Genomic DNA, 19,890 nt, shown 5'->3' on the forward strand with positions numbered 1-19,890 from the left:
GATTACATTTCATACATGGGGCTTATTTTACATTTGGAATGAATATTGTGTGTAATGCACCACACCCTACCTTTTTAAAGAAGGTTTTGGAATTATGAATTCAATGAAGTATTCAATCGCAGTTTTTAGTGCACTATCTGAAATGTTGCTTGCCCTTGAATGTGGAGCAGCATTGGCGCTGTAATCACTGAGCATTTGGCTTTTCCACACCCTTTGGCATTGCTGCTGCAAGCTGTTTAGAAAGAGGACCAATAAAGGAGAAAAGTAAAAATTAACTGTCATTAGCATATGTTTTTGTTACCTTTTACTCAAGTATGTATTTGATAATTTAGCAGAGCTACTTCACTGCAGCAATAAAAAATACTAGATTTGATGGGTCTACATTTGTATCCAATTTTTTTTTACTTAAACAGTACCTTAAAATAGCGTACACCTGTGAAATGAAAGAACTGTAGCTGATTCCTTCTGCAGTCTTCGACAATGTGTTGTGATGATGGAAACATTATATGAAGAGACCTGGTATAAACTCTATGCTCTCCATTAGTGATGAAGTTGTGAAAGTATATTGTATTGGAAGGCTGTACAGGAAACTTTGTGCTGTCCGGCACCGACGGGACCGAGCTGTTGCCGTCCCATCAAAACTGCCGGACAAACCAGTGCTAATGTTGAAACATACGGAGATTTTGAGCTCCGTATCTGGCAACAAACCCTGTTGCTTAGCAACAGCTTCTAAACAGTCGGCCGTACCTTGCAAGCGTCTCTGTAGCTTAGCAACAGCTTCAGCGAGACCTTGCAGAGCCTGACTGGTGGAAAAAAAAGCAACGAAAAGAAAAAAAACCTAACGAAACGGCTCCTGATTTTTGCCGGTGACTCGAGCATTCCGGACAGTTAACCTCCGGATAAACCAAAGTTTCCTGTAGTTACTATGGCATGCTGACAATACAAGCTTTGAAACGCTATTACTGTAAAATGAAACCGTCTGGACGGTTCAAACTGCCTCAGCAAGTGATGAATGCAAATATCCTGAAAAGTGTTTGTTGAAAGTTGGCTGTAAAGATCTAGTATATCCAGTTGTTCAGTAAGACTTTATTAAATCAAGTGGTGTATTATGCAGGTTTGTTGTAAATACTTTTTTTAACCACATAGTAATATTGAAGGTTGGTATAGAGATGGCACAGAAGAAGGAAATGTCAAATTCCACTTTCTATTTTTCAGTGAATCACTCACTACTTCTTGATTTATCTTTTACTCCTTTCAGTCTTGGTGTTCTGCACTGAGATTTGGCCGTTCATGTTGGTTTCTCAATAATAAAAGGTCAATTCTAGCATTATGTATATATTTTAAATAATACTTTTTTATGAAAACTGAAACTAATTTTTTTTACATTTTACCATCAATGAATTGCATCTGTAAGTGTCTTAATCTCAATTCAGTTTCCAACATTCTGTAAATTGCTAGTTATTTTTGACAGTTTAAACACATGCACAGGTTTTGGTACCTCATGCAGTCGCACTAATTGCAGCTTTATTTGCTTGTTTTTGCCCCTGCAGATCCTTAACCAAAGTCCATCTCTGAAACTTACTGAAGCATCTGTCATATAGACCATCTCTGCTTTGAGCTGCTGGTCCACTGAAAGTATTGATGGCAATGAGTGACATGCAGTGTGAAGAACTGCGCACAGATGCGAGAAGGACACGGGGTGCACAACTCTGACTGCAAGTTTTGTTCCATCTAATTGCTGTTCAAATAATTTGGATTTGAAGATGGTACACTGAATTCTAATTTATATCAAACTGTTGCAACCATTATAGTTAGCTTTCTTTTGTAAACGGAATTCATTCCAGCTGGGTATATTGTTAGCACTTCACAAAATTGACCATAATGTAATGAAGTGAACTTGGGTCATCTTGAGTTAAGAATGGTTGTTTGTTTTCTGACTGGATATGAGTGACAAAAAGCTAGTACACGAAGAACAACCTCATTCCAGCGGTGCTTCAGGATTCTCCACAGAGTCTGCTAGAAGCATGCAGTCTGATGATTTCTTTGCTAGAAAATACAAAGTCATTAATGGCAACATGGGACCTCCCATTTCTTCTGGTACACCCTGCAAATCTGACAGCAGTAGTCAGGTTAATGGAACACCTGCCATGCCAAAGATGGGCGTGAGGGCAAGAATCTCTGAATGGCCTCCAAAGAAAGAATTTCTAAAAGAGGGAGCAAATAGTAACCTATTGACATGGGATAGCAGGTCATTAGCCAGTTATGATAATGTATCCATGATGAGAGCTAGTCCGAATGGACAGAATGACCAAAGCATTGAAGGTCTGTCTGAGGAAAACACGGATATTACTGAGGACTTGGAATTTGCAGATGCAAGATATGTTTTCGGAGACCTCTTCACCAGGTCCCCACAGAGGGGGCTTCACCCAATAAGGCAGAGGAGCAACAGTGATGTTACTATCAGTGATATAGATTCCGAAGATGTTCTTGATCAGAATGCGGTAAATCCAAACACAGGTGCTGCTCTTCATCGCGAATATGGAAGCACTTCTTCAATTGACCGACAGGGTATAACTGGTGACAGTTTCTTTGCCATGCTTAGAGGGTATAGAAGTGAAAGCGTGGAGCAGAGGAGCCCTGGCCCACTTGGGCTTAGTGATCTGTTGCGCTGTGATTCTGGAATGTCGCCCAGCCTACAAGCAGCAACTCAGATTTCCCGAGCTGAGTTTGTCAGAATTTCTGGATTTGATTATGTGGATAGCCCACTTTTCTTTTGTAAAGACAGAGATAAGTCGTTCAAACGGAGGTTGAAACCTGAAACGATAGAGGCATCTCTTTTTAGAAAATTGAGAACTGCAAAAAGTGAACATGAGGCTTTAAAGTTCTCGTTTGAGCAGGAAGAGAACAGACTGGAGAAAAGCAACCAACTGTGGATGTGCCATAAGTGTTTTGCACACTATGATGTCCAGAGCGTTTTGTTTAATGTGAATGAAGCAATGGCAAACAGGGTTAATGTAGGGCAAAGGAAAAACACAACCACCGGTGCTTCTGCAGCTTCGCAACATCCAATCCCAGGAGGCTACTCTGCAAACTGTGAGTCTCCAACAGGCAGCAAGGAGGAACTAAACTCGAAGGAGAATTTGGATTCTGATGAGGGAGATGGAAAAAGCAATAACTTGGCCTTGGCATGCCCGTACTTCAGGAACGAGATTGGAGGGGAAGGGGAGAGACGCATTGCACTTTCCAGGGCTAACTCCTGTTCATTTACTTGCAGTGAAAGTTGTTCCTTTGAGTCCTCACTCAGCTCTCACTGCACTAATGCAGGTGTGTCCGTATTAGAGGTACCACGCGAAAACCAGGCAATCCATCGAGAGAAAGTGAAGCGATACATCATAGAGCACATTGATCTTGGAGCATACTATTATCGCAAATACTTCTACGGGAAAGGTAAGCTGGGTGTTTTCAGTAGTTGACCTGTTGTGGCATTTCTCAGCAGAAGCATAAATTCACTTCCTGCAGCTGGGTCGGCTTGTTCCACTGTCAAATTCTTCTGCCTCGCCTCCTGTCCTCCACTCTTTCTCGTTCTGACTTGAAGGCTCTATCTTGTTGTCTCTTGACTCTCTTTCACTCTGTTTATTGTCCATATTCTCTGCTTCTCTTTGTATATGTATCTATATGTTTCTTTTCTCTTCCTTTCTTCAGTGGATGTCTTCAAAGGATATCATAAAATAGAGCCAGGCCATGCAGAAGTGAAATTGGTAAGCACTTTTTCACACAGTGTAGTAGGTATCTGGAACTCCCCTGCTCTTTCAATAGTGCTGTGGGATCTTTTGCATCCACCTGAGAGAGCAGATGGGGCCTTGGTTTAGCGTCTCATCCAAAAGTCAGCACCTCCGACCGTGCAGCACTCCCTCAGTACTGCACTGGGAGTGTCAACCTGGATTATGTGCTCAAGTCTCTGGAGTGTGACTCAAACCCATGACCTTCTGGCTCAGGTGGTAGTGCTACCCACTGAGCCATGGCTGACACTCTTGAAGGACACCCAGGGTCTAGGGGCATTGGGATAGGGGTCTGGTTTAGGGAGCATTATGGGGTGGGGGGAGCTTCTGTGATGACTCAAATTTAGGAGCATTGAGGAGGACGGTACCAGGATCTGGGGCTATTCTCAGATCAGTGAGCAGTCTGGCAGAATTGGGGGCCGGGGGGGTGAAATTGCTGGGATCTTACATTTTTTCAGGAGAATTGGATGTGACCAGCCCTTGTCCTCTTTCAGCCCCTAACTCCTTGCTGTAGTCACACCTGTCTGCCTCCTCCTGCAACTCATCTACAACCCTGTTTGCACCATCTCCCCATCTGATTTCCCCAACCTCAGCTGGCTCCTGCCTTTATGTTTGGTTATAGAAACATAGAAGATAGGAGCAGGAGTAGGCCATTCGGCCCCTCGAGCCTGCTCCGCCATTCAATGCGATCATGGCTGATCATCCAAATTCAGTACCCGGTCCCTGCCCTCTCCCCATACCCCTTGATCCCTTTAGCATTAAGAAATATATCCAACTCCTTCTTGAATATATTTAATGTATTGGCCTCTACTGCCTTCTGTGGTAGAGAATTCCACAGGTTCACCACTCTCTGGGTGAAGAAATTCCTCCTCATTTCTGTCCTAAATGGCCTACCCCTTATCCTTAGACTGTGACCCCTGGCTCTGGACTCCCCGACCATCGGGAACATCCTTCCTGCATCTAGTCTGTCCAGTCCTGTCAGAATTTTATAAGTTTCAATGAGATCCCCTCTCATTCTTCTAAACTCCAGTGAGTACAAGTCCAATCGACCCAATCTCTCCTCATACGTCATTCCTGCCATCCCAGGTATCAGCCTGGTGAATCTTCGCTGAACTCCTTCCATGGCAAGAACATCCTTCCTCAGATAAGGTGACCAAAACTGCACACAATACTCAAGATGTGGTCTCACCAAGGCCCTGTATAACTGCAGCAAGACATCCTTGTTCCTGTACTCAAACCCTCTCGCTACGAAGGCCAACATACCATTTGCCTTCTTAACCGCCTGCTGCACCTGCATGCTTACCTTCAGCGACTGGTGCACAATGACACCCAGGTCTTGTTGCACTTCCCCTTCTCCCAATCTATTGCCATTCAGATAATCTGCCTTCCTGTTTTTGCCACCAAGGTGGATAACCTCACATTTATCCACGTTATATTGCATCTGCCATGCTTTTGCCCAATCACCCAACCTGTCCAAATCATCCTGGAGTTTCTCGGCATCCTCCTCACAGCACACAGGCCCACCCAGCTTTGTGTCGTCTGCAAATTTGGAGATATTACATCTAGTTCCCTTGTCTAGATCATTAATGGCCCAGAAATTTGGGTCGGGGGCTTCCCGTGGGTGCAAGCCCCCGACCTACACTTACCGCAGCCAGCAGTTGACTTCTTGGCCTGCATGGAATTCCTCTCCGAGGATGGTCCCAGAGGCCGGCGCGCTATGCTGGTGTGTCCCAGGGGCGTAGTTAGTGCGATGCGTCCCCTGGGATCACGTGAGCAACAGGCAGCCAATCGGAGCAGGGAATGCTCCATTCATAAGTCTTGACAGATAGACCTGTCAAAACGTATAAATGCTGAGGCTGTAAAACTATACTTTACCTTCAAATAATTTTTTTTTTTAAATCACACTTTGTAAGTAAACTATAAATGACATTAAATAACTATTTTAAACAAAAATTTAAAGTTTTGAAAAAAATAATTTTATAAAAAAACAGGGCTAAAAATAAACTTACCTTGCTTTAAAGTATTTAAAAGTAAAAAACCTGTGGAAAAAATGTTTTAATTTTAAATAATTGACCACTTACCTTTGAAAATGAAGTCCTTATGGCTGCTTTTTACATTTCTAAAATGTACAGACTTACCCGCACGTTAAAACCTGTAATTAAAAAAAAGGAAGTTCAACGCGCACGCGCAGACTCCCGCGTGCACGCGTTCGACCTCTGAACCCCTTGGTTCAGAGGATCGGAAGTGCCGGTTTCCCGCGCATGCGTAGTGCATGCAAGATTCTGGCACTTCCATCGGGTCCACGCGTGAGTACCCCGTGCGTACTCACGCGTTGGGAACCGAATTTCTGGGCCAATATATATTGTGAATAGCTGGGGTCCAAGGACCGATCCCTGCGGTACCCCACTAGTCACTGCCTGCCACTCGGAAAAAGACCCGTTTATTCCAACTCTTTGCTTTCTGTCTGCCAACCAGTTCTCTATCCAAGTCAATACCTTGCCCCCAATCCCATGTGCCTTAACTTTACACGCTAATCTCTTATGCGGGACCTTATTGAAAGCCTTCTGAAAGTCCAAATACACCACATCCACTGGTTCTCCCTTATCTATTTTACCAGTTACATCCTCAAAAAATTCCAGTAGATTAGTCAAGCACGATTTGCCTTTTGTGAATCCTTGTTGATTTTGTCCGATCCTGTCACTGTTTTCCAAGTGCTCTGCTATTACATCTTTTATAATGGACTCTAGCATTTTCCCCACTACCGATGTCAGGCTTACCGGTCTGTAATTCCCCGTTTTCTCTCTACCACCTTTTTTGAATAGTGGGGTAACATTAGCTACCCTCCAATCCATGGGTACTGTTCCAGATTCCATCGAATGCTGGAAGATGATAAATCAATTAATACATTATTAGTGAGTTTGCCAAATTATGCAGTATTTAATAAACAAATTTCTGTACACAAGCAAAAATTACAAACTGTTCAAATTCTTTGTAAAGTTTCCTCGTTTTTGAAAATGAAAGAAAAAATCCGTTAACCCGCAAAAATATTTCAGAAGAGATTTTTTTTTAAACTGAATTTTCAGCCGTTCACGAGGATAAAGAAATCCATTCTCAATAAACCAATCTTTGGTTAGAAAGACAGACAAAGAAGTCACAAGATAATCACAAGTACGTTCATCAAAGGTCTTGTTTGACTGAGTACTTCATTATAGAAAAGTTGTTAATATAAGTAAGATCTACTTGAAATAAATCTTGGTGAATTCAATCTGTAGTTTGTTTGGAAATCTTTTTTGGAAAAAAAAGCAAAGGAAGTCAAATCCTCACAGGACGAGGGACACCCTCTTCAACTCCTGTAGCACTTAGTACCTGTTGGGAAATTCTTCATACAGCCTATACTCCCTGATCCCATAAACGAATAAAAAAAATTCTCAATGTACAGATTACATGTTGGGAAATTCTACAGACAGCATGTACTCAATGCTCAGAATGCACTGATGTGATTGTATTTATACATTCAGTCTAACCGGGGCTTTTGAGACTGGCTGGGACCTTCAAGTAGCAACTTTAATTGAGGTATTAAAACACACCAAAGACAATCCAATGGATTAATTTAATTAAAAACAGAAAATGCTGGAGAAACTCAGCGGGTCAGGCAGCATCTGTGAAGAGAGAAACAGAGTCATCGACCTGAAACGTTAACTCTGTTTCTCTCTTCACAGATGCTGCCTGACCTGCTGAGTTTCTCCAGCATTTTCTGTTTTTAGTTCAGATTTCCAGCATCTGCAGTATTTTCTTTTTGGATTAATTTAATTGTTATTGTTAAAGTAATTTTTAAACACAAATGTTTTATTTTGTTTCAAGCTTCAGTATATTAAAAATGGCAGCATTTTTTTCGAAAAGCCCTGAGTGATGTGATTGGTTTCTCAACAAACTGAGACTGAAAGGCTGACGTAGGGTTTTTTCACTTGTGACATGTTGACATATGGGTGTTTCAAAATAAAAGTGTGACAACAGGAAGTGAGGTCAATGTACAGAAAGTTCACATCATAACCAAGATTGTCAATCTATACATGTAGTTGTGTACATTTTTTTCCGTTTGTGGGATGTGGGCGTTGCTGGCAAGTCAGCATTTATTGCCCATCCCTAATTGCCCTCGAGAAGGTGGTGGTGAGCCGCCACCTTGAACTGCTGCAGTCCTTGTGGTGATGGTAATCCCGCAGTGCTGATAGGAATGGAGTTCCAGAATTTTGCCCCAGCAATGATGAAGCAACGCCAATGTATTTCCAAGTCAGCATGGTGTGTCACTTGGAGGGGAACTTGAAGGCAGTGGTGTTCCCATGCGCCTGCTGTCCATGTCCTTCTAGGTGGTAGAGGTCGCGGGTTTGGGAGGTGCTGTCGAAGAAGCCATGGCGAGTTACTGCAGTGCATCTTGTCGATGGTACACACTGCAGCCACGGTGCACTGGTGGTGGAGGGAGTGAATGTTTAAGGTGGTGGATGGGGTGCCAATCAAGCGAGCTGCTTTGTCCTGGATAGTGTTGAGCTTCTTGCGTGTTGTTGGAGCTGCACTCATCCAGGCAAGTAGAGAGTATCACGCTCCTAACTTTTGCCTTGTAGATGGTGGAAGGGCTTTGGGTGAGACACTTGCCACACAATTCCCAGCCTCTGACCTGCTCTTGTAGCCACAGTATCTACGTGGCTGGTCCAGTTAAGTTTCTGGTCAATGGTGAACCCCAGAATGTTGATGGTAGGGGATTCAGCGATGGTAATGCTGTTGAATGTCAAAGGGCGGTAATTAGACTCTCTCTTGTTGGAGATAGTCATTGCCTGGCACTTGTGTGGCACGAATGTCACTTGCCACTTATCAGCCCAAGCCTGAACGTCGTCCAGGTCTTGCTGCATTCGGGCATGGACTGCTTCAAAATATGGTGCAAGTGAAATATGAGCGAACATAGTTAAGTGATTGAGGCTTGGTCAAACTAAGTCCAAATCACATTCTGTTTGGGTAGTAATTTTCATCAAGATGTGCACTGTTCCTCACACATTTCATCAGTGTTGACTTAAATAACAAAATTGCTTTTTCTTTATTTAAAAAAAAACCAACAAAATAACTCTAATTCCTAACCTGAAAGGTATACACATTTTAAGTTCTAACTTGTGCGAGAAATTCTCGATTTAATTTAGCATTGCATTAAAATCCTAAGTGAAGGGTAAACTGGTGTCCTACCAAATAGCTTCAGTGACCTGTTAATTTTCTGACTCTAACTAATGGAATGAAAAGTATTTTCTCTGTTATTTATGGATCCTGAATTTAATTGAGAACAGACGGTCTCAATCCAAGTTTGACAAATGTCTGTAGCACAGAGCTCCTCATAATTCATTACTACAGGTAGACTATCCTTTTTCCGAAAACCTCGGGACCAGCCGTGTTTCGGTTTTCGGAAAATTTCGGATTTCGGAAGGTATTTTATAAGACTGGGAAATTTGTCGGAGGTGGGGGTCGGCGGGTGGGTCGGGGTCGGGGGTGGGGGTCGGCGGGGGGTCGGGGTCGTGCGCACGACTTACGCTGAATGAAAACACTTTCGGTTTTCAGAGGTTTTCTGTTTTCGGAAGTGCGGATAAAGGCTGGTACACTATCCCTTATCCGAAAGGGTGGGGGTCGGCGGGGGGTCGGGGGTGGGGGTCGGCGGGGGTCAGGGTCGGCGGGGGGTCAGCGGGGGGTGGGGGTCGGTCGGCCGGGGGTAGGGGTCGGCGGGGGTCGGGGTCGTGCGCACGACTTACGCTGAACGAAAACACTTTCGGTTTTCAGAGGATTTCGGTTTTCGGAAGTGCGGAAAAAGGATACACTATCCCTTATCCGAAAGGGTGGGGGGGGTCGGGGGGGGGGGATAAAAGAATATCGGACAGGCCGCTGCAGCTATCGGACGGGCCGCTGTATTGTTGGGTTCACTCTCCCGGTATACCTCCTTCACACTGCCCGGCTCGGCCTGCAATCTCCTACCCAGGAGGGAACTCAGTGACCCTCTGCCCTGCTCAGCGTAAGTCGTGCGCCACTCTGGTCATGTCGTGCGCACGACTTACGCTGAACGAAAAAACCTTCGGTTTTTAGAGGGTTTCGGTTTTCGGAAGTTCGGATAAAGGGTAGTCTACCTGTAATTGGGAAATCTAACTCGTATACTGTATCCCTTCATAATCCTAAATGTTATATTAGTTCTCGCTCTCTGGATTTTATGCTTTTAAGCTACCGAGCAAGAAACACCTCTCCTGTTCCTTTGCAGGGAATTGAATAGTGAGTGGAAACCTGTACTCCACATTCATGAACTCCCTCCAACAGAACTGCACTGGGGTTTGGGTTTATGTTCCTCGATAAAACAAGGCACAGCTTAGACTTCAGCTTAAGTGAAATGGTAGGTGATGGGACTGAGAACTTGCAGACAGAATGACGACCTCGAGTATCTAATACTGAGCCTTGTGTGACTGTTGTACTGCAAATCACAGGGTAATTGGGTTATATATTCAGATATATTGTAGCACCGGGCTGGTTGTCCGTGTTTGTGTTTGGTTATTGCATGCATCTCCCTAATCACATGCTGTGATCTTCTCAAGTAACAGGTTATGAATTTGATAGTTACTTTCTGACCTGGAAGTAGTGTTTAGCTATGTCATCATGGTTATGAAGGGTCGTAAGCATTATCAAGATATTTTTAAACTTAGTCTTTTAAAATTCATAGGAGTTCTTTAATGCATAAAAATAAACATTACCTTGTTACTGCTGCATCTTCCGAACTTCAGACAACAATTTAAAAAAAAATTCCCCACTGATAGCTCATTATGATGGAGTCCAAGAAATATACATATACATTCATGTCCAGAGAATTTGATGACTTCAGTCTGCATAAATCAGTGACCCTGATCATTTCTGGAGTACATGGCTCAGCACTCCTGTTTTTCTAAAGTGGTAATTTGCCAACTGTGAGCAATGCCACAGGAGATCTGCTTGCGATGTGATTAAAATGGTACGTCCAGCACACATTTCCCATCGGACACATTTCCCATCGGTCACACTTCATTGTCACACTTGCTGCTGAATGGCTCATATGCAAATTACTTAATTTCCTACATTACAACAGTGACTACACTTCAAAAAGTACTTCATTGGCTGTAAAGCACTTTGGAATGTTCCGTGGCCGTGAAAGGCGCTATATAAATGCAATCTTTTGTCTTTTCATATAATCGCAACACCTTCACAACTGAACCATACCAATAGGAATCAAAACCCTAAATACAGATAAAACTCAACATTTATAACAGACCTGTTGTAAATAAAATACTTATTTTTGCTGATGGGCAAACTTTTGGACATCCTGAGCTCGTGAAAGACGCGATATAAATGCAAGTCTTTTTCTGTAATCATCTTCATCTCTGAAACGTTCTTTCCACAAGACCTGCTCCCCCTGGACATTGTGAATCAATGTGTATCGCACACCCCTGGTGTCCTACTCACTTGCACTAAGCAGTGCAGTGGAAAACATTGTATTTTCCTTACCAACTGCAAGTAAGTAACATTTGGTCCTTCACACAATACTTACACACTCAAATAAATATCTCCGTATAATGTGAGGAGCAAATCTAACTCTCCTTCCCATCTGTTTAGGGTGTGAGTTTTTATAGTGAAGTATAAAAACTTGAGATTCGACTTCTTTCCTCCCACCTTTATCAAATATCTGTGCAAATGAGGATCAAATCAGAAGTGTGTTTGAATCGCTGGAAATGTAAGGAAACACACATTCTCTTACTTTTCACTAGTCCTGCTTTATAAGAAATTCTTTTTGCCTGTTTTAAGATACTTTACCTGTTAAGAATTGTCATGAAATGCTGAAATAGGATTTGCCCTTTCTCTCAAAAAGATGGGTTGCCACCATGCTAAAGATGTATCCAGCTGATTTCTTCCACTGACATGGTGCGATCTACACTTCAGGGCTGTGTAGTTTTAGATTTTTAGCTGTGTGATTGAGCCCTGCTCTTTATCTGTTCTTTTCTTCCTCCACCTTCCCTGAAGTTCTGATCTTGATCACAGTGGGGAATGACAATTGATGGCGCCTGGCTTGTATGAATGTTTGCAATCACTGTTTAGTATGTGTTACTGCTAGTGTGATTTAGCTCTCAGTAAATGATAGCAGCTGGTCCCAACCAGAAGGGCATTTCCAAGGATATTGTAATGCATGTGTCAGAATTTTCCCACCACCAATCTCACCCTATCACAGGTGGCAGCTTGTATACAGGGACAAAACAGACTGAAAAACAGCAGTGCAGGACCACAGTAGCAGTCTTATTGACGCAAGAATAGTGTTAAAAATTACTGGCACTTGTTACATAAATTTATACGTCGTTCTTCGTTTCCATCCCTTGCAACTGTCTGAAGCTGAGCCAGACTGTTCGCAACCTTGGTGTTGTGTTTGACCCCGAGATGAGCTTCCGACCACACATCCGTTCCACCACCAAGACTGCCTACTTCCACCTCTGTAATGTCACCCGACTCTGACCCTGCCTCATCTCATCTGCTGCTGCAACCCTCATCCATGCCTTTGTTACCTCTAGACTTGACTATTCAAACGCTCCCCTGGCCGGCCTCCCGTCTTCCACCACCATAAACTTCAGCTCATCTAAAAAATCAGCTGCCCGTATCCTAACTCGCTCCAAATCCCGTTCACCCATCACCCCTGTGCTTGCTCACCTACACTGGCTCCTGGTCTGACACTGCCTCCGTTTTAAAATACTCAACCTTATTTTCAAATCCCTCCGTGGTCTCGCTGTTCCCTATCTCTCTAACCTCCTCCAGCTCTACAAGCCTTAGATCTCTGCACTCCCCGATTTTAATTGCTCCACCATTGGTGGCCGTGCTTTCAGCTGCCTCTCTACACCGCTCCCCTCCTTTAAGATATTCGTTAAAACCTATCTCTATGACCAAGCTTTTGGTCATCTGTCCTGATGTTTCCTCCTGTGGCTCTGTCAAAAATGTTTTTATCGATATTGCTCTTAAGTGCCTTGGGACATTTTGCTACGTTAAAATGCAAGTTGTTTGAGTGACAAGGAGCTGAGCCGGTCAAATGAACATGTACTGTTGACTACTATCCTCTGAAAAGTGAAAGAACTGCAAAACCATTGCATGTTGTAAAAATGCACTGAAAGGCTTTAGATGGAGGTTTGGGAGGGTTGAAACTGTATTAATGAATTTAAAAATAAAAGTAATAAAATGCCATTTGTAATATACCACTTGTTCCGGGAAGAAAAATCTCCAGTCTAGAATCCTAATGGTATACAGAGATGGTAGCAAAGCATTAGTCTGTGTCTCAGATTTAGGCATGGAAAATTCCACAACTTTAAGATCCACAAACATGTGTTGTCGTCATTGTTTGGTTCAGATTAGTCTTAATTACAACATATTACTTGGTAGCCAGACCAGATACTGCAGTGGAGCGCACATTATTGCAGAGTAAGAGTCTAATACAGGAAATGGGTGATGTCTATTTAATGGTGCGAGTAAATGTTGCATTAAATTCACTGATTTTATTTAGAATATGATTCATTTCAATCAGTTCCCCACTTAATGCTATAAATGAAGAATTTTGAAGGGGCATTGATGCTCATTAAGGCCATTTATCAAGTTAGGAAATGGAGGAAAGCACAGTGATATGATTGAATGACATGACATTGTATCACTGTCAACTATTAAAAGGTTTCATTATTTTCTTAATTTAGAAAAATACCACAAAAATTTACTTTGCAAAGTAATCCGCTGTTCCAGACGTTGGTAACCAAAGTATTCCTATTTCAGTGTGTTGCAGGAAGTGAGTCTGACTGTCTGCACATTGCTCATCGATTAGATGCCTGCTTCTGTTTATTGATTTAAAATGGTAACTGCATAGTAATTAACAGATGAGCACTGTTGTATCCACAGCAATCCCAGTGATGGTTTTTAGTAGCTGCATGTCTGGATCTGGAAGATCTCGTGGTGCCAGAGCGCTCAGAGTTTTAAATCACTCCGGTGTAGTTCAGGAGCAGTTTTAAGTTAATTTTATCCCCTTCTCTCTCGACGGCTCTGACAGTTACTGAACTATGGTTCCCCAGGCACTGACCTTACTCCAGTATCCTGCCCAAGTGCTCAGTCTTGTAGCTCTGCTTGTATTTCGTGTAGCTCTGCTTACATAAGATAAATTAGTTTATAGTTTTAGCACTGAAACGATAACCCAGATGCTATATAAAGTCATATCCAATCTGGGAAGCACAAATAGAAATTTAGAAGCTGATTAGCAATAATAAGAAAGTAATTGTAGCATAGGACTAGGGAGTCCAGCCCAGTCTAATTGGATAAAAATTTCCTCTGTCTTTACTATGTATAGGGATCTCAAGTGAAGTGAGTATACAGTCTCATCCCAGTTATTAATGGGAGCTAATCCACGGCAAAAAACTTTTCATGATTCATTACAAATTGGCACAAAGTTATCAGTCTAAAAGCACATGACTGAGTGGATCAATATACAGCATTGTTCATTCCTGTTCAGTTTATATGCCTTAGTTACACTGTAATTTTTACATTAGAACATCAAGGATTATTAGGGTCAACAAGCCTGTCCCTTTTTTCAGCAATCAACCTTACTTGTTTTCTCCCCATTTTCCTCGATTTATTTTCTATCCAGAAATGCATGTAATTATTTCGAGTGGTGAGAATGTGGAACTCACTACCACAGGAAGTAGTTGAGGCGAATAGTATAGATGCATTTAAGGGGAAGCTAGATAAACACATGAGGCAGAAAGGAACAGAAGGATATGTTGATGGGGTTAGATGAAGAGGGGTAAGAGGAGGCTCGTGTGGAGCATAAACACCAGCATGGACCAGTTAGGCTAAATGGCTTGTTTGTGTGCTATACATTCTATGTAACCCATCTATAGTGTTCGTTTCGCTGGCCATCCCCGATAACTGACATAACCTCTGCCAGCTTACAGCAGGACCGAGAAAATGTCCAAACTTGGGCTGACTTATAGCAGGTAACATTCACACCACATAAATGCAGGCAGTGACCATCTTGAGCAAGAGAAAGCCCAGCCATCTTCCCCTGACCTTCAACACCATCTGAGTACCCCACCATCATTGGGGTGGGGGTCACCATTTACCAGGAGCTTAACTGGACCAGCTATATCAATACTTTGTCTACAAGAGCAGGGCAGAGGCTGAGTACTCTGCAAGTGGCTCATCTCCTAACCCCTCAATGCCTCTCCACTATCTACAGGGCTCAAGTGAGGAGTGTGATGGGACGCTCACGACTAGCCTGGATGGGTGTTGTAACAACAATATTCAATAAGCTTGACACCATCCAGGACAAAGCAGTTAGCTTGATCGATGCCCCTGCCACTGGACTCTCAACCTGCCCTCTCCATCACAGCCACACTGTGGCTGCAGTATGTACTATTTACAGGATGCACTGCAGAGCCAAGGTTACTTTGACTGCACCTCGCTCCCTTGCAGCCTCTGCTGCCGAGAAGGGTGAGCAGCAATATGGCAACACCATCAGGTCCAAGTCCCTCTCTAAGCCACACTTGGACATATATCACTGCATCTTCATAATTGCTGCCTCAAATTCTTGGTAATCCCCACCTAACGCCATTGTGGTGTTGGTACTTCATTGATGGACTGAAGTGTTTCAAGGAGAAGGCCCGTCACCACCTTCTCATTATTCAACAGCTCTTATTAGTCATTCAGCTAAAATGTTGCACCCACCTCCCTTCTCATTCCTTTCTTCTAACTGGTGTTCCTAATATTTGAAACTGTTCACCACACTGCACAATTTGACTGGATGAACTTTCGTCAGTTCCATTCATTAAGTCTCATGTTTTCCAGCGAATACCAGCTTTCTCCTAACTTCAATTCCTGATAACTAGAATCAGTGTTGCTGCCCTCTGTACCCTCAGTTCAATCCTTCCTATAATTAGGTTACAGTACACCTTCTTTAATGACAAGAAAACTTCTGGTTTGTACTCCATGCCTTTGCCAAAATGCAACCCAATATTTAACTTGCCTTTTTTACTATAATGCCATATTATACTCGTCGATTCATTGGTTTATCCACCTTCCTGGTCAACAGTCTGCAGCAGTGTTCCATTCAGCACACAATCGGTTCCTTGCTGCCATACTACAGAATCATGACCAGAATCATGCTGCTCTGATGGAGATCTGCAGGATGAGGCTGACAATCTGTCACTAAAGCAGCGCTGAGGCACATCTCAGAAGACTAGGTCCTGTGGCCTTAGCAATCCATAACTGCTGCAGTATAACTTTTAAAAGCTTTCAAAATCCCAGGCGACTTGCAGGCTCTTGTTTTAACTTCAAATGACGGGATAGAGCTCACTGTCCCATCAACAGTTTTCAGTCACTGGAAATTTCTCCAGGAGATGAAGGCAGGAGCTCTGCCCCCACCGTGCGCTGTTGTTTAAACATGCCCCGATAGTATGCTCCTTACTGCAGTATAGCTCGGGCATTCATTACACATGATTCTCCCACTCATGTATGTGGCATGACACTGCAGTCTGTTTTGAAATATCCAACTCTTGCTGGTAATCACAATTTAAAATTTGAATTGTACAGTGAATCTATGCAATTACAAATCTTGTGGGCAGCCCATTGGAGAGAAGGGACACTATTCACTCCTATCCTCTTTGGCAAAATGCAGTCCTACTAGTTTGCTAATGTCTGGATCGCCGGATTACTCTCTTGCATCAGCATTTATCAGGGATAATCAACGCAGTACCAGGCACTGACCTCACAACTCTTAAGGTCATCACAATGGTTATTTGTTTCTTGTGATGCAAGGGCCCAATTCAAACCTATGAATATGAATAAACAGTAGTTAATCAAATGGATGGTCGACTGCAATGTGAAGTGCTGTCATTTTGCAAGAAAAAAGCCAACGGGATTAGATTAAGGCTCGTACCACGGCTGTTTCCGGCATCTCTGTCAGGCTCCAATTGATGGCATGTACGAGGCTGCAACACTGAACACTACACATTGCCCGGACCTTGCTGCAGTGTACCTTTGGTTGTTTATAGCTTGTGTTGAGATCCTCATACAGGGCCGCTTCCTCCTTCATTCCCATGGTGTTTGGGGGATAGCGCGTGAAGGTGGTTGATTATCTGTCTTGTAGGGTGGTCTTTATTCTTCAAATGATATACTCCACATGCCAAGATCCCACCCCCTCATTCCTGCAAGCGCTGCAGAGATAGTTTATGTGGGGGAAGAGATGAGAGTAAGCTAGTTTGTTTAAGCTTCAGTTCAAAACAAATTGGTGCAATGGTGTAGGTCTTGGTGCTTTATATGATATTGGAATAGGAAGATGTAGCACTGCCCTAAGTGCGGTGTCCAAATGACATTGCCACATGCATACTCAGTGTTTGTTTCCCAGAACATAGGCTATAGTTTGTGAACGATACATATAATTCAAAGAACAAAGACACTGCCAGCAGGTAGATAATCTGTCTTTTCAGCACATTGTCACGGGCAAAGGTACAAATCAGTTTCACGAAGGACATAAAGTACACGCAATACAAGAATCTAGCCCACCCACTGCAGTTAGAAAGTCAATACACGGCAAGGACAATCTATCGTTCTTCCAGAAGAAAGTTTTAAAACTTTCTATTGAAAGAACAGACAGAAAGTCAATATAAGGCAATCTGTATTTCAAGCTGGCATTTTTCAGAAGTCTGGGAAAGTCATTTAAATAAGGTGCTATGATTGAGTAGTAATTATCACTCCAAATGCAAAAAGAACTCTTTACAATCGATTGCAAGTCATCTGAAGTGCTATCCAACAGGGCATCTGTGTGCATTTTTTGACAACTGTATTTATCTGTGTAAGTATATTAAAATGCGGACATTAAACATCATTTCACTATAGAGGGGAAATTTTTGTTTCATCTGATTGTGATCTGTAATGCATTTGCTTACCTGGAGAGCAAAGATAATCCACGGTTTCTTTTCTCTACTACCAAATGTCTCCCTTAACCCCCTCTCCCCTGCCCCCTCCACCCTCGGGCGCGAGAAGCTCATGGACTTTTTTATCATTAAGATTGAGACCATCCATTCAAGCTGTCTCTGCATCCCCTCTTCTCCTTGCCCACCAAGCTTAACCTCTCCCCAGGCTCCTCCTCCTCCTCCCTAGTCCTGAATCCGTCCATATCTCTCTCTCGTTTCTCTCCTATCTTACCTCATGATCTCTCCAAGCTTGTCTTGTCCATGAGTCCCACCTCCCTGTTTCCTTGACCCAATTCCCACTAAACTTCTCTTCTTGACCTGCATGATAGCTGACATTGTAAATGGTTCCCTCTCCTTAGTTCCCCCTTCCTTCCCTTTCAAAACCACTATCATCGCCAAAAAACACTACTCTAGCTCCCTCTCTGTTGCATGCTACCATTTTATCTCCAGCCTAAGTCCTTGAAGGTGTTGTCTCTTCCGAAATTGGTTCCCATCTTTCCCCCACACCTCTGTTTAAATTTCTCTAGTCAGATTTCTGCCTCTTGCACAGCACCAAAATGGTCCTAATCAAACCCCCACCTTCTCGCTCCGCTGTTGGCGGCCGTCACCTTCAGCTGCCAAAGTCCCAAACTCTGGAATTCCCTTCCTAAACCCCTTTGCCTCTCTACCTCTCTCTCCTCCTTTAAGACTCTGCTTAAAGCCACATTGTTGACCAAACTTTTGGTTGCCCCTCGTCATACCTCTTTCTTTGGCTTAGTGTGCATTGTTTTGCTTACACCTTTGAAGTGCTTTGGAATGTTTTTCTATGTTAATGGTGCAATATAAATGCAATTTGTTACCTGTATCAGGCAACAGGTGACTTTTTTGTCTGATACAAAACACTCTTAACCTGGCATACAGAGTGAAAACAAAATATAATAAACTACATAGTTATTTCAGATAACATAATAGGAGCAGGGGTAGGCCATTTGGCCCCTCAAGCCTGCTCCACCATTCAATAAGACCATGGCTGATCATCTACCTTAACTCCACTTTCCTGCACTATCCCCATATCCCTTGATTCCCTTAATATCCAAAAATCTATCGATCTCTGTCTTGAATATACTCAACGACTGAGCCCTCTGGGGTAGAGAATTCCAAAGAATCACCACCCTATGTGTGAAGAAATTTCTCTTCATCTCAGTCCTAAATGGCTGACCCCTTATTCTGAGACTGTGACCCCTGGTTCTAGACTCCCCAGCCAGGGGGGATATCCTCCCTGCATCTACCCGGTCAAGTCCTGTAAGAATTTTGTATGTTTCAATGAGATCACCTCTCATTCTTCTAAACTTGAGAGAATATAGGCCTAGTCTACTCAATCTCTCCTCAAAGGACAATCCCCCCCCATCCCAGGCACCAGTCTGGTGAACCTTCGTTGCACTCCCTCTATGGCGAGTATATCCATCCTTAGGTAAGGAGTCCTAAACTGTACACAATACTCCAGGAGTGGTCTCACCAGGGCCCTATATAATTGCAGTAAGACGTCTTTACTCTTATACTCAAATCCTCTTGTAATAAAGGCCAACATACCGTTTGCTTTCCTAATTGCTTGCTGTACCTGCATGTTAACTTCAGTGATTTGCGTACAAGGACACCCAGGTTCCTCTGAACACCAACATTTCCCAATCTCTCTCCATTTAAAAAATACTCTGCTTTTCTATTTTTCCTACCAAAGTGGATAATTTTCATATTTCTCCACATTATATTCCATTTGCCATGTGCTTGCCTATATCCCCTTGAAGCTTCTTTGCATCCTCACAACTTGCATTCTCACCCAGCTTTGTATCAGCAGCAAACTTGGTCCCCTCGTCCAAATCATTGATGTAGATTGTGAATAGCTGAGGCCCAAGCACTGATCCTTGCGGTACCCCACTAGTTACAGCCTGCCAACCCGAAAATGACCCGTTTATTCCTACTCTCTGTTTTCTGTCCATTAACCAATCCTCAATCCATGCTAGTATATTACCCCCAATCCCATGAGCCCTAATTTTGTTTAATACAGGTACACTATCCCTTATCCGAAAGCCTTGGGACCAGCTGAGTTTCGGTTT

The 19,890-nt window shown here is 43.1% G+C and overlaps 1 protein-coding gene across 4 annotated transcripts in view; it reads left to right on the top strand.

Annotated features, from left to right (window-relative positions):
• Positions 1–19,890, top strand: part of sipa1l2a (signal-induced proliferation-associated 1like 2, genome duplicate a) — a 547,440-nt gene that overhangs the window by 159,667 nt on the left and 367,883 nt on the right. For all 4 annotated transcript variants that reach the window (XM_085996661.1, XM_085996664.1, XM_085996662.1 and 1 more), the window contains one exon: positions 1,551–3,447. In XM_085996661.1, coding sequence (XP_085852787.1) covers positions 1,944–3,447 — 1,504 coding nt within the window. In that variant the 5' untranslated portion in view covers positions 1,551–1,943. The remainder of the gene's footprint in view (positions 1–1,550; positions 3,448–19,890) is intronic.

The sequence above is a fragment of the Somniosus microcephalus genome, chromosome 9, assembly GCF_052327205.1.
Source record: "Somniosus microcephalus isolate GS21.2 chromosome 9, FLI_Smic_1.0, whole genome shotgun sequence".
Lineage (NCBI taxonomy): Eukaryota > Metazoa > Chordata > Chondrichthyes > Squaliformes > Somniosidae > Somniosus > Somniosus microcephalus.